Raw genomic sequence first — 14,765 nt, 5'->3', positions numbered from 1 at the left:
ATTTAAAGGTAGTAATCTTCCTTATCTGCACAACTATTATAGGTAATACCATTGGGGTTTTTTGTTTTAAATCACTGGGGAGTTAAAAGTACAAGTAAAGCCCCAGGGCTTTCATTTGTAAAGGCATGTCTACAGCATCACCTGATGCACTTAATAGAAAATTAAGCCCTTATAAATTCAAGACAGACTACTTACCACTCCTTAATCCCATCCAGATCCTTTCACTGTTCTTTTTCATTTATAAGCATCAGTCTCACCCCCATTAGGTTGCACATTCCCTGAGAAGGCCAAATCTAAAATAGCATCTGAAAATGTTGCTCTTAATCTCTTTCCAAGATTAACATTTTGCCCTATGCTAACACAGACTGAATTTATAAGTGGGAGACTTTAATGGTAACATAACTAGGAAAGTTTGTATAGAAATTATTAGAGGAAATGAGTATTTCTCAGTTTTAAACATTTTTATCTTAGCATTTTATCAACTGTCAAATTATTTCAACTTCAGTATTATACATATGTTGGTAGACATGTAGAATGGAAAATTAAACTGGTCAAATTTAGATATACATATGAAGTGTTTGCTAAGTAAATGCTTTAGTTTTAAATCAACACAGTACACTTCAGCTGCAAAATATGCCGAAATAAAATGAAGTAAGTAGTACATAACTAATGTTTCCATCTCTGCTTTTAAGAACCAAGAGGGTTACCTTTTAATAAATCCAAAGCCCTTTAAAGATAATCTAATTCTTAGGCAAATGGAACAACCTTGAGGTACCATCTCACACCTAACAGATTGTCTAATATGATAAAAAAGGAAAATGATAAAATGTTGGAAGGAATGTGGAAAAATCAGGACACTAAAACACTGTTGGAAGAGTTGTGAACTGATCCAACCATTCTGTAGAGCAATTTGGGACTATGCCCAAAAGAGAAGGTTGAAGAAGTAAGCAAGCATCTAGGTGCCTTTGATCATTTTAGGTTACCAGACCCAGATGATCATCTCAGGGTACCAAAAGGAACTGGCAAATCAGTGCTAAGGCACTGTTGATTAATTTTTTTATGGAAAAATGAGAGCTGTATTGCAGGATGGGAAAAAATATGTGTTCCACTTTTTTTTAAAGGGGTAAAAAGTATAATCCAAAAAAAGACAGGTCAGTGAACTTGACTTTGATTTTTGGCACTCAAGATTGTATTAAAATGATACTTATAAATATTTTGAGATACTTTATGTAAAATACTTTGTAAACCTTAAAGTACTATATAAATTCCACCTATCTCATTTATTTATTTTTATGTAGAAAGGGAAGTGGTGATAAACCAAAGAGCCTTTTACTCAAGAACTGGTCATACCAGATTAACGTAATTTCCTTTTTTGATAGTGTTACTGATGAGGGCACAGTCTTTGGGAACCCCCTTGAACTCCCCTTGAATCTTCCCACTTGATCAAGCTCTTCCTTAGACTCCTCCTCAAGACCCTCCCTAAACCCCTCCTCTAGTCACACCAGACCACCCCTCAATCCCTCCTACAATCTTTGTGTATATAATCTCCATCTTGCCTCCCTCCATGAAGGTGCTCAGATTCAATCCAGCTCAGTAGATTGAATCTGGCCCGCTTGTAAAAACAGGTGTTACAAAGGGTAGGATTTCTTAAGACAACCCAACATGGCAAACCCTTAATAAACTTTTTCTTTTTCCTTGGCTGAGAAGACTTGAGTCGAATTCTTTCAGCAGGACCCCAGAGTGTAGGTATTTTGGGGTCTTGAGCACCCCTAGAAACCTATGGTTCCCTACCATCATCATTTTTTCTTAAACCTCTTCATTACTTGGGATGATAGGGCGAGGGTACATGGGATTTGAGAGTAGAGACTATTGTAAAGTTGAACTGGTTGGTTGAAGAGTCAAGACAGGGAAGGGAGGAGAGTGTAGAAAGTGCAGCTGTGATAACCTGTGAGGGAACTAAGGGTTGGAGAGAACGGAGGTCATGGTGAAGACAGAAAAGGGTTAGGGAGGATGGAATGACAGAAAATCATTTATTATGCTTCACTAAACCTTTTTTCAGGTAGGAATTCCTTATAAGTAACAGCTTTTATTATTGTTTTGCACTGACAGGTGCATGTTACTGAACAGTGAAATACTCAAAAGTCTACCTAAGGATAGAGGAGGAGCAAAGAACAAGAGTAAGCCACATATTTTGTAAATAGCACCTTGGTTATGATTAAAGTGAAATGTTTTATTTTACCATGTAAGAGTTTAGTTATATTTATGTAGTTATGGACTTTACTTAAGCAATGTAATTTTCTTTTTTTTCATTTTTAGATGTGGGGAGATTTTTAATGAAACTTTGATGGTTCAATAAAAGATGCTCTAATGGATGACAGAGAAACTCCTACAAATGACCTACTGTTAGAACCACAAGATGGATGTCATGCCGATGACAGCATGGAAGGTACAAGACCGTGCTTGCCTCCTATATCAGATGAAAATGAAAATCAGTTTGATGGCAATGCATGTGAAGCTGTGACCAGCAGTGACAATGAGATGGGAAAACACGAAAAGTTAGAACAGGACAATCTCAATAATAATGAAAGCTGCAGCAACTGTGATAACTTTGTTACCCCAAGCTGTGAAGCAGCAGCAAGTGATCATTCTGAAAAAATGCACCCTGAAGGCCCCACAGATGAAAAGCCCCTCCCAGGAAAGGAGAAAAAAACTCTTGGGAAAAAAGCCGCAAGAAGCAAAAAGGGAATGATTACAAAGTCAACGCCAGGTACTTCAAACAAAATCATTTTTGAAAAATTACATTGGATTCTTTGAGCAAACCCCCCCACCCCCCAAATACTTCTTCCATTTTCTCTTTGTGTCAGCTGTTGTCTTGTATTCCATTGTGATCTTTAGCTAACCGTCTTCAGTAGATTATAACATAAAATTTATACTTAAATCATAGAATCTTAAAACTGGAAGAAACTATAGGAGTAATTTAAACCAGCCCTTTACCTGTGGTATGAATCTCTTCCACAACAGTTTCTCTGATAGACATCATATTAGTGTGTTAACTTTCAGTTTCTCTCTTCTGTTTATTTATGAGGTGTTGCTTAATAGCTGTTCCTTTAAGGTTTCACCTTCTCTTTCCTCTGTTTATGTCCCCAAAGAAAGTATTACTCGAGATTAAAGTGATTTCCCAAACTTCATAGTAGCTTTGGAATATAGATTCTTAACCTGCAACCCGTGGACCCCTCAAGGATCCATGTATAGATTTCAGAGATTTTGTGAACACAAAAGGAAAAAAAATTATCATCTTTGTTTTCACTAACCCCCTAATTGAAATTAAGCATTTCTTTCCATTATAAATGCAGGTAGCAAGGGGTCCGGGCACCAAGGCATCCCTTAAGTTTCTCCAGATTGCCAAATAAGTCCTTAACAGAAAAGGTTTTAAGAAGCCCTACTCTAGAATAAGCTTATGTATTGGCAACCAAAAATGGGCTCCTTAGCACTTAGTCAACAAGCGCCCTTGACTAGTTTGCCTTTTTCCCCTGAACTGAATGCTGTTTGTATGTTGGACCAGCAACAGTATGTTGTAAGCTTGTCAGCCCCTTCACCTTGCTTCCCTTGCTTAAGCTGATGGAAAGAACCTGTGCTTTCCCAGTCAACCCCTTCACCTTGCTTAAGCAGATTGAAAGAACCTGTGCTTTCCCTGGCGTACCTTACACCCCCGCAGAAGCTGGATGGTTAAAAGCAGCTCCCGTTGGAGCCAGAGGCTGCTACAGCCACAGCCACAGCTGAGGCAGGAGCTGCCAGTAGCAGAGCTGACCTACGGGAGGAAGCTGAACAAAGACTTCAGGCCATTGGGTAATCTTTTTACCATAGAGGGGGAAGCATGATTTTGCTTTATGCAATCATGCTTCTCTGTAGCCTCCTGGTTACTCTTTCAAGGCGTACTTATTGGGCCTGGAAGCTTTTGATCAATATATCAAAATGGGGTTGCTGGTTCATGGGTTGGTTACTGTGGAGCCTAAATATATGTTTTGATTCTTCTGCCTTCTACTTTGAGAGTTTCTTATATCCGGCGGTTCCGAACCTTTCAGACATGTTTATGATCCTCTTTGAGATTATAAACTCTGCCCTCCTAATACAGCTTACTCTCCTTGTCAGGATTAAAGGAGGGATACAAACACAGGGTTCTCAGGGAGTGCTCCTGTTGATCTGTCCTCCCCACCATACATACCAGGGATGGGGAGGGAGCCTGTGGCCTCGAGGCCAAGTGGATTCAGTCAAAGGGGTGCACTTGAGGACTTAGGGGGCCACATGTGGCCTTGAGGCTGTAGGTTCTCCACCCCTGGACTATGTATATAGGTGTTCTGAACAGCATTCTGGTCTGTTGCATTTTAAATTTTTTTTCTGTTATCTTAACCTATATAATAAAGCAATGGCAAACTCACTTTGAGTTGCATTTCAGTATGTCCATTTTGCATTCTGTTTTTGCATTATCTAGCAAAATTGACTACATAGCTTAGTTGGGGCCACTTAGACTTGGCCTAGACCTGTGATGAAGGAAGGTTGTTACCTCTCATTATCTCTTCCTGTCCCTTGATTGTTTTCCTCACTGACTGATTAGAATTGTGGTCAGTTTATTCCAGTACCTCAACTATCTGTGATTTCATCAGCATGGATTCTCCCTTCCCTAGTACTACTCTTCTCTGACTTAGTCATCTGTCTTTATGAGTTGCTGTTGCCAAAAAATTTCAGTGATTTATTTGATGGCCAACAGTCTGATGGCCAGTCATAGCTGGGTGGATAGATATACATTCCATTGCAGGGCTTTCCTCAAAGCCTTTCTAGGTTGCTAGTACCTGCTAGAGCTTAGGCTCTGCTATGACAGCCTTAAAGAACCCATGGTCACTGCCATAGCATGATAAAACACTTAGAGAAGGAGGAGGTTTCTGTTGATAATGGATTATTTTTGTTTAGGGATTAAAAATCTTAATTTTTCATAAATTCACTTAATTTATTAATATAAATACTTGGCAAATTGCTAATTGGTTATGATTTTTTAACGTTTAGCTTTAACTCATATTTTGAGACAACTTGGTGAAATAGAATTCTGGACTTGGAGCCAGCAAGAGCTGGGTTTGAATCAGGCCCCAACTATTTTCTAGCATGTGTCTATAGTGGTAATTTTATCTATCTGAACCTCAGTTTTCCTCATTTGTAAAATGAGGATAACACCTCCCTTGCCAGATTGTTGTGAGAAACAAATGAAATAATTTTTGTAAGATGTTTTGCAAACCTTAAAGTGCTCCACAAATGAATGCTTCTACTGTCGTTGTTTTCTTCTCATCATTTTTGAGGGGGTTAAAGTGAACTTGAACAAGTCATTCTTAAATGTTTAAAGAACGTAGAACATACAGCCTATTATTCAAGTGGATAAAATAACTGAATTTACAATTAAGAATACTGCGATGTAAGTTAGTCTTCTGTAGAATTACTAAAAACACCTGCAGGACAACTCCACTATCAGACTGAATGACAGCAAGGACATGTACTTCATTTTGTTCCCACTTTATCGTAATATCTTCAGCTGGGTATCTGTTTTTTAAATTGTTCATTTCGTGTAGTTTTAGGATAAGTATTTAATATGACTGTATTGAGAGACGAGATAGTATTGTGGATAGGACACAAGTAAAGTCATGAAAGCTAAGGTTCACATCCTACCCTTAGACACTTACTAGCTGTGTGTCCCTGGGCAAATTACTTAACTCTCTGTGCTTCAGTTTCCTTGTCTTTAAAAGGAGGGAGTTTGGACTCATTCTCCAAGATAGGCAACAGGTTTATCTATAATAATACTTCAGTTACATTGCAGCTTATTTGCTGAATTTTCAAGGATATTTTGCAGTTTGTAGTATGGAGATTTATTGTCTGATGCATAATTCTAGTCACCAGTTAATGGTAAATTTTTATAAGTGGCAATGATATGTTGCAACATTTCTACAACTTGATTGCAAAATATGGAGCAAAATAAAATATAGAGCAAAATAAGTCCCAGCTCCTTAAGGATAACCTCTCTTTAATTTCTGGTTATAATGACCTGATCCTATATTGTGCTCAAAACATCTTCTTTCTTTCTTTTTTTCGTTTTCTTTTTTCCCCCCACCCCCCGAACTTAATAGTATTTAATTTTTTCCAATTACATGTAAAGATAGTTTTCAGCATTCACTTTTATAAGATTTTGAGTTCCAAATTTTTTTCTGCCTTCCTCCCCTTCCCCAACATGGCAAGAAATCAGATATAAGCTATAAATGTACAATCATATTAAACATATTTCCACATTAGTCATGTTGTGAAAGAAGCATCACAACAAAAGGGAAAAACCACCAGAAAGAAAAAACCAAAAAAAAAAAAAAAAAGAGAAAATAGTATGGTTCAGTCTACATTCAGACTCCATAGTTCTTTTTCTGGATGTGGATAGCATTTTCCATCACGAGTCTTTTGGAATTGTCTTAGATCATTGTGTTGTATTGTTGAGAAGCGCTCTCTATCAAAGTTGGTCATCACAGAAGGTTGATGTACTTGGAGCTAATTTCTATTAGTTAACTAGTTCAACTTTACAAAACTGTCTACTCTCAAATCCCTTGCCACCCTTGCCCTATCTTGGGAAATTGGTGTTCTGCTGATTCTACTCACTTCACTCAGCATCAGTTCATGTAAGTCTTTCCAGGTTTTTCTGAAATCTGCTTGTTCATCATGTCTTACGGCACAGTAGCGTTCCATTACATTGATATAACTCAACTTGTTCAGCTGCTCCACAATTGATGAGTGTCCCCTTAATTTCCAATACTTTGCCACCACAAAAAGAGCTGCTATAAATAGTTTTGTACATGTGGGTCCTTTTCCCTTTTTTATGATCTCTTTGGGATACAGACCTAGCAGTGGTATTGCTGGATCAAAAGCTATGCACAGTTTTGTAGCCCTTTGGGCATAGTTCTAAATTGCTCTCCTGAATGGTTGGATTAGTTCACAACTCCACCAACAATGTGTTAGTGTTCCAATTTTCCCAGATATTCTCCAACATTTATCATTTTCCTTTTCTGTCATATTTGTCAATCTGATAGGTGTGAGGTAGTACCTCAGAGTTGTTTTAATTTGCATTTTTTCTAGTCAATAGTGTTTTAGAACATTTTTTCATAGTTTTGATTTCTTCATCTGAAAACTGTTCATATACTTTGGTCATTTATCAATTGGGGAATGACTTGTATTCTTATAAATTTGATAGTTGTCTATGTATTTGAGAAGTGAGGCCTTTATCAGAGACACTTGCTGTAAAAAAAAATTTTCCCAGCTTTCTGCTTTTCAGTGAATCTTGGTTGCATTGGCTTTGTTTGTGTAAAACCTTTTTTAATTTAATGTAATCAAAGTTATCCATTTTATATCAGATAATGCTCCCTGTCTCTTCTTTGGTCATAAATTTTTCCCTTCACCATAGATCCAACAGGTAAACTATTCATTGCTCTCCTAATTTACTTGTGGTATCACCCTAAATGTCTCAATTATGTACTCATTTTGACCTTATCTTGGTATATGGTATAAGATTCTGGTCTATACCTAGTTTCTGCCGTACTGTTTTGTTTTGTTTTGTTTTCAGTTTTCCTAGCCATTTTTGTCAAATAATGTCCCAAAAGCAAAACTGGAATATTTGGGTTTATCTGTGTCTTGGGTACCTAATCTATTCCACTAAGCCACCACTATTTCTTAGCCAGTACCAGATAGTTTTGATGACTACTGCTTTATATTACAGTTAGGGTCAAATAATGTAATAAAAAAAGGCCCTATAGATACTATGATGCTTGTGAGTGGCTTGTTCAATAATTACTGAATCAATAATAAATTGCTTTTACTTCCCCTGAAAATCTCTAGCATACTCTTTTTGCTCCTTAACCAATATATCATTTTCTTGGAAGCTTATGGATTTTTAAAAGTCTTTGTACAGATTTATAAAGCTTTCATATAATATATATAAACACATAATTGGCATATGTTTGGAAGGGTCACAAGTGTTTTTGCCTTTTGGTAGATGTATAATACATTCTTTTAAGAAAAGTGGGATCAGGCTCTGTGTGAAAGAGGAAACCAATAAAGTTCTGTGCTGGTAATTCATGTTGCACTATGAAGCACTTGAGCCAGTAATTATGGATCTTTTCAAATTCTGCCAATTTCAAGTTTTACAGAGAAACTAGACTTTTGATTATCTCCCTTTACATAGATGTCCTTTTGTTTATCATATTAATGGTAGACAAGCTTTCTCTTTCCCCTTTGGGGTGTGTGTGTGTATAACTTCTTTTATTTCCTTGCTCCCCAACCTTCCATAGTAAAGTATTTTACGTTGAATTGTTTCTTTTGTGCTACTTTGACTCCATGTTTCCACTCAGCCTTTTGCCTTTCCATAGGTCCTCAATAGGTTTCCCAAGCCAATTTTTCTGTGGTGATGTTTGATGCCTGACCTGAGTCATATTCCTTAAAATCTCCACTTTTCCTCCTATGGTTCTTTCCATGGCAGTAGTCTCCACATGTACAAGTCCTAGCATAGTTTCACACTTCTTGTCAACTGTTGGGAGAGAATCAGTGGATTCATGATCATTATAGCAAATGCCAACTTTTTTGTATTACTCCGTTTTGGCATATTTGGTCTGTTTAGGGTCCTGCCATAAAACTCAAAAAGGAGTTTTCAAAATTATGGTATAGGTCTGCCTATGCCCTTTTCAAAATCATTTTCTTATTTTTTTTTTAATTTTTTTTATTTATAGTCTGCAACACTCAGTTTTACATAATTTTGAGTTCCAGATTTTCTTCCCCCTTGCCCTCCTCCCTCCCCAAGACGGCATGGAATCCAATATATCTTCTACGTATAACTTCGCATTGAACTTATTTATACACTAGTCAGGTTGTGAAGAAGAATTATGATCAATGGAATGAATCATGAGAAAGAAGAGACAGAACCAAAAAAAAAAACAAAACCCAAAAACAACAGAGAGGAAAAAAAAGGGGAAAAAAAAGGCAGGCATAAACTGTGCCTCAGTCTGCATTCATACTTCATAGTTCTTTCTCTGGATGTAGATAGCATTCTCCATCATGAGTCCTTTGGAGTTGTCTTTGCACCTTGTGTTGCTGAGAACAGCACAGTCTATCAGGGTTAGTCCTCACAGAATCCATGTATCTGTGGTTGTATATGTTTTCCTGGTTCTGCTCCCCTCACTCAGCATTATATTGTATAGGTTTTTCCAGGATATTATGAAGTCCGTATCATCCTCATTTCTTATAGCACAATAGTATTCCATTATCTTCATATACCACAACTTGTTCAGCCATGCCCCAATTGATGGGCATTCCTTTGATTTCCAATTCTTAGCTACTACAAAAAGAGTCGCTATAAATATTTTTGTACATATGAGTCCTTTTGCTATTTGTGTGATCTCTTTGGGATACAACCCTAGAAGTGGTGTTGCTGGGTCAAAGGGTATGAACATTTTTATAGCCCTTTGGGCATAGTTCCAAATTGCTCTCAAGAATGGCTGGATCAGTTCACAACTCCACTAGCAATGTAACAATGTTCCAGTTTTCCCACATCCTCTCTAGCATTTATCATTTTCCTGTTTTGTCATTTTAGCCAATCTGACAGGAGAGATGTGGTACCTAAGAGTTGTTTTGATTTGCATTTCTCTAATCAGTAGTGATTTCAAACATTTTTTCATATGCCTATAGATATCTTTAATTTCTTCCTCTGAAAACTGCCTGTTAATATCCTTTGACCATTTCTCAATTGGGGAATGACTTGTTTTCCTATAAATTTGGCTCAGTTCCCTGTATATTTTAGAGATGAGGCCTTTATCAGAGACATTGGTTGTAAAGATTTTCTCCCAATTTTCTGCTTCCCTCCTAATCTTTGTTGCATTAGCTTTGTTTGTACAAAAACATTTCAATTTAACATCATCAAAATTATTCATTTTGCATTTTTTAATGCTCTCTATCTCTTGTTGTGTCATGAATTCTTTTCTTTTCCATAAATCTGATAGGTAAACTATTCCTTGCTCTCCCAAATTGCTTGTAGTATCAGCCCTTATTCCTAAATCATGAACCTGTTTTAACATTATTTTGGTATATGGTGTAAGATATTGGTCTATGCCCAGTTTCTGCTCTACCATTTTCCAGTTTTCCCAACAGTTTTTGTGAAATAGTGAATTCTTAGCCCAGAAGCTGGGTTCTTTTGGTTTATCAAAGAGTAGATTGCTATAGTCGTTGACTTCTCCATCTTGTGTACCTATCCTATTCCACTGATCCACGACTCTGTTTCTTATCCAGTACCAGGTAGTTTTGATGACTGCTGCTTTATAGTACAGTTTAGTATCTGGTATGGCTAGGCCACCTTCCCTAGCATTTCTTTTCATTAATTCCCTAGATATTCTAGACCTCTTGTTCTTCCAGATGAATTTTGTTATTATTTTAAACAGCTCTGTAAAATAGTTTTTTGGTAGCTCGATTGGTATGGCACTGAATAGATAAATTTAGGTAAAATTGTCATCTTTATTATATTAGCTCGGCCTAACCATGAGTTTCAAAATCATTTGAAGCATCATTGTTGTTTTTGTAATTTGTCTCTTCGCTGAGTAAAGATTTTCAGTGACCTAGGTTACTTATTATTATTTTTACTTTCTGGTTAAGTGTAATTCCTTTTCTTTCATTTAGAAGAATAAATGTCTTTTGAAAAGGGATAGTTTTTGATTTTCTTTAAAATTCTCTAAGGGATTAGCTGATCTGCGTACAGGGATATTGGTAAATACGTTTATTTCATTCCACATCTAAGAGTTAGAGGCAGGTTATTTTGGTATTCCTTTTCATCCTGATTACATGGAGTTTTAGGAACTGAAACCTAGTTGCATGTCTGTGGAGGTGTCAAGGCTTCAAGATTGTGGTTTTCACTACTTCCTTGGTTTTATTCCAGTTTCCATGACTGTGATAATATAACTAGAAATTATTAAATGCTTTTTACCCAAGAAAGTAGGTGTGCCTGTAGACTACTTGAGAAATTCAGGATCTTAAGGCAGGTTCAGTCATTTAAAACTTTTATAGGTGAGGGAGATGTAGAGATCAAGGAGTTTTTTTCTGTTAAAATTAATCCCACTTAAAAATCAACATCAGTTAATTTTTGTTTAGTAAAATCAAAACAGTCTTCAAAATAGTTTACTATAACAAGTAATGTTTTTCTCTTGCTCTCAAGTAAACAGGGCTTAATTAAAATGGAAGATAGGAAGCTAGTGAGAAAGGAATTATGTAGCTACATGCAAATTGGAACATTTTATGATGAAGTTCTAAATTTTTTTTCCAAAGACAAGTCAAATGAAAAGATTTGTGATTTTTGCTTCTAATTTTAAAATATTGAGATTGGGGAGAAAAGGAGTCATGTGTGTGATAAAAAGAAAAGAGAATTTTCAATAAGACCTTAAAGTTAGAATTCTGTATTTCTAGCACAATCAGGCGTAGGATTTAATATTTTTTTTTAGCCAAAAGTATTAAGAACAATAGCACTACCTGAGGCTCTAAAGAAAATAAAAGTACCTGCTATTTATATTGTATTTTAAGTTTTACAAAACACTACACATATAATCTATCATTTGATCTTCAGTTGCCCTGTGATGTAGATCCTCATATTATTCCCATTTTACAGCTGAGGAAACTGAGGCTTGAAGAAGTTAATAGTTTAGGATTGCACAGCTAATAAGGGTCTGAGCCAGGATTTAAATTCAAGTCTTAGAGATTCCAATTCTTTCACTGTCTGCTATCCACCTGAATGAATCAGAACAGAATACAGGTGTCTTACTATAAACAAATTTGCCTCTATGAACTAAGGGACTCAAACTAGACTATTTCTGCCAGTTCTAACATTCTCTAAGCTTCACATAGGAAAATCCAGATACAGACACAAATTATAAGACGAGTATTCAGAATGAGAAAAGGATTTGAGTTAGAAATGATAGAGTCCTCTAATATGCACAAAATAATGATGAGTTATAGAAAGTTAAAGTGATATGTACTCTCCTCAGAAACAGATTTTGTGTTAAGCTTAGATATACCTACAAGACATGCTTATTAAAGAAGCATTGTTTATCTTTTAAAAAAGGAGAATGAAAAGAAACAAAAGATGAATTTAACTAAATGGTAGAAAATCTTCTTAGAAGTTTTTTAAGCAGAATTTAAAAATGATGTGGAGTAGCTATTATTATTTATCTCTTAAGCTAATCACCCAAGTCTAGTAAGAGAAAGTTCTCTTAGACATAAAGAAAACTGAAAATATTACTTGGACAAGAAAATGGCAGGATTTCCATTCCTTCAAATATTTTTAAAATAGGACATATGGCTATCTTCATCTTTTTCTTATAGCTTAGATCATTAAAAAACAGGTGAATAGATTGCTTGAGGTTACTCCTAACGTTTTCTTTTTTTCTATGCCATGTGCCTATGTCAATGGAAAGAGAAGCCTACGTAATCAACAAATTGAATTTGATAATTTCTGCTATTCCTTTTACCACTCATTTTCAAGAAATTTTAAAATCCAGTGCTTAGCATAGTGCATGGTACATAGTAAGCACTTAATAAATGCTTGTTGATTGAAGTGCTTGTCAAAAGGTACAGGTAATTAAAAATTCCGAGACAATTCCTTTACTTATCAATCTTATAGAACCAATTCTCAAATCATAGTGAGTTCATAAAATGATGTCTGCATTCCAAATCAGAAATTAAACTTGCAGTTTGGCATCATGTAATTAGAAAAATCACATATCAGTGGTTGCATATTGTTAATTCCTTGGAGAATGTGATACAAATTGTCAAGAGAGCCAATGGAACTTGGAAGGACCTAATAGCCAGTAGACCATGTGGAGGTTTCAAAGCTTCAGTATTTCAGTTTTTACTGGGCCTCATTTCCTTGACTTTATTTTAGTTCTCATACTAGTGATAACATGAGTAGAACTTATTAAGCCTTTTTTTTTAACCTAGGTGAATAGGTATGTTCAGACACTCAGTAGAGAAATTCAGCTCATATTTTGGGCAGCTTTATTTGTAAAGGAGTTGTCCAAGACTTGTAGATTCCACATTCAAAATTGCCGTTAGTATTTATGGACTTTCTGCAGTGTCGCTATTTGACTTCCTAATGAGCTGTACTTACAAGGCTCTAAGCATATCACATTATGATACCAAAGGAACTTTTTTTTGAGCAACATGATAGGCCTTTTCCTCGTGTAAATTAGGATAGGGAGGTACCTTGTATAAAGCTTTCCCTGTGTTATTAAAATTAGTGCTTGATATTAATGGTGTGCTAAAAGGTTAGAGGAATTGAGAAATGAATTTTGTGTGATAAAGTCAAGTTGATTATATTGTCTATGGTTGTTATCCTGTCATCTCAGCATTAACACCATTCATTCATTTGGTTATTTGCTTAGGACTTGTCACCATAGCACTTAAATATTTGACAGAAATAGCATTCATTCCTTCTTGTTCAGTCGTTCAGTTATGTCTGACTCTTCATGGCAAAGATACTGGAGTAATTTGCCATTTCCTTCTCCAGGGGACCATGTGTTTGTTAACACCTACCGTATGCAGAGGTACTGTGCTAGATAGGCATCTAAGCCCTGGGGATACAAAGATTTATACTGGAGGTATAAAAATATAGACTGAAATCATTAAATACAAAATAATTTTAGTTGTAGGATAGGGAACTGGAACTGCTTGGGAGGAAGTGGGATCAAGAAGAACTTCACATAGTAGGTGGCAGCTGACTTGAGCCTGGAGGAGAGCTAGGGCTTCTATGAGGTGAAGGTGATAAGGGAGAGAATGCCTGTGCAGAGATGCACTGATAAAAGATAGAATGTAACCTTGGAGCAGCAAGGATAGGCCAGTCTGTCTGAAACTGGAGCACTTGAGGAGAAGTTAGGAAAGCAAGCCAAGAAAGTTAAGCTGGGACCAGAATGGAAAACACTTCAGTCATGAAATAGAGGTAAATTGCATTTTGCCTTAGAGGCAGTAGGGAAACACTGAAACCTGTTAAGCAGGGGAGTGACTTAGATTGGGCTTTTAGGAATATCAGTTTCATAGCTGAATAGTAGATGAATTAGAGAAAAATGGAGGTAGTGGAAGCAGGGAGACCATTTAGAAGGTTATTGCAATAGTCCAGTCAATAGGTGATGAGTTCCTGAATTAGGATGGTGACCTTGTGAATGGAGTGAATTAGACAATTGCCGGAAATGATTTGAAGGAAATTGATGGAAATCGATATGGCTTGGACTCAAAAAGATCTGAGTTCAAGTGCAGCAAACTCTTACTAGCTACCTGTGTGACTTTGGGCAAATCACTTAACCTCTGTTTGCCTCTTTCCTTATCTATAAAATGAAATAACAGTAGCTCCTACCTTCTCAGGTTGTGAAGATCGAATGAGATGATTCTTGTAAAGTGCTTAGCACAATGCCTAGCACATTGTAGCTATTGCTATTACTATTAAGATAGAACTGAGAAGATGACTACAGATTGGATATGGGAGATGAGAGAGAAAGGAAGAGGACCCCAGTGGTATGAGCCTGGGTGGCTAGAAGGATTGTAGTTTCTTTGACAGAAATAGACTGCTTTTTAGACTTGATGATCTACAGAAACACATCATTTTGCAAGACGAAATCAGCCCTGAAATTCTTATTCAAATCATTTCCCACTCTACCTGCAGGACCACCCACTTT

At 36.4% G+C, this 14,765-nt stretch overlaps 1 protein-coding gene across 3 annotated transcripts in view; it reads left to right on the top strand.

Annotated features, from left to right (window-relative positions):
• Positions 1-14,765, top strand: part of CNST (consortin, connexin sorting protein) — a 106,495-nt gene that overhangs the window by 31,341 nt on the left and 60,389 nt on the right. For 2 of the 3 annotated variants that reach the window (XM_036756837.1, XM_036756840.1), the window contains one exon: positions 2,317-2,767. In XM_036756837.1, coding sequence (XP_036612732.1) covers positions 2,368-2,767 — 400 coding nt within the window. In that variant the 5' untranslated portion in view covers positions 2,317-2,367. Of the gene's footprint in view, positions 1-2,109; positions 2,178-2,316; positions 2,768-14,765 lie in introns of all 3 variants that reach the window. The other variant, XM_036756838.1, reaches the window with a different exon arrangement.

The sequence above is a fragment of the Trichosurus vulpecula genome, chromosome 4, assembly GCF_011100635.1.
Source record: "Trichosurus vulpecula isolate mTriVul1 chromosome 4, mTriVul1.pri, whole genome shotgun sequence".
NCBI classification, from domain to species: domain Eukaryota; kingdom Metazoa; phylum Chordata; class Mammalia; order Diprotodontia; family Phalangeridae; genus Trichosurus; species Trichosurus vulpecula.
This window is presented reverse-complemented; position numbering and strand designations above follow the sequence as displayed.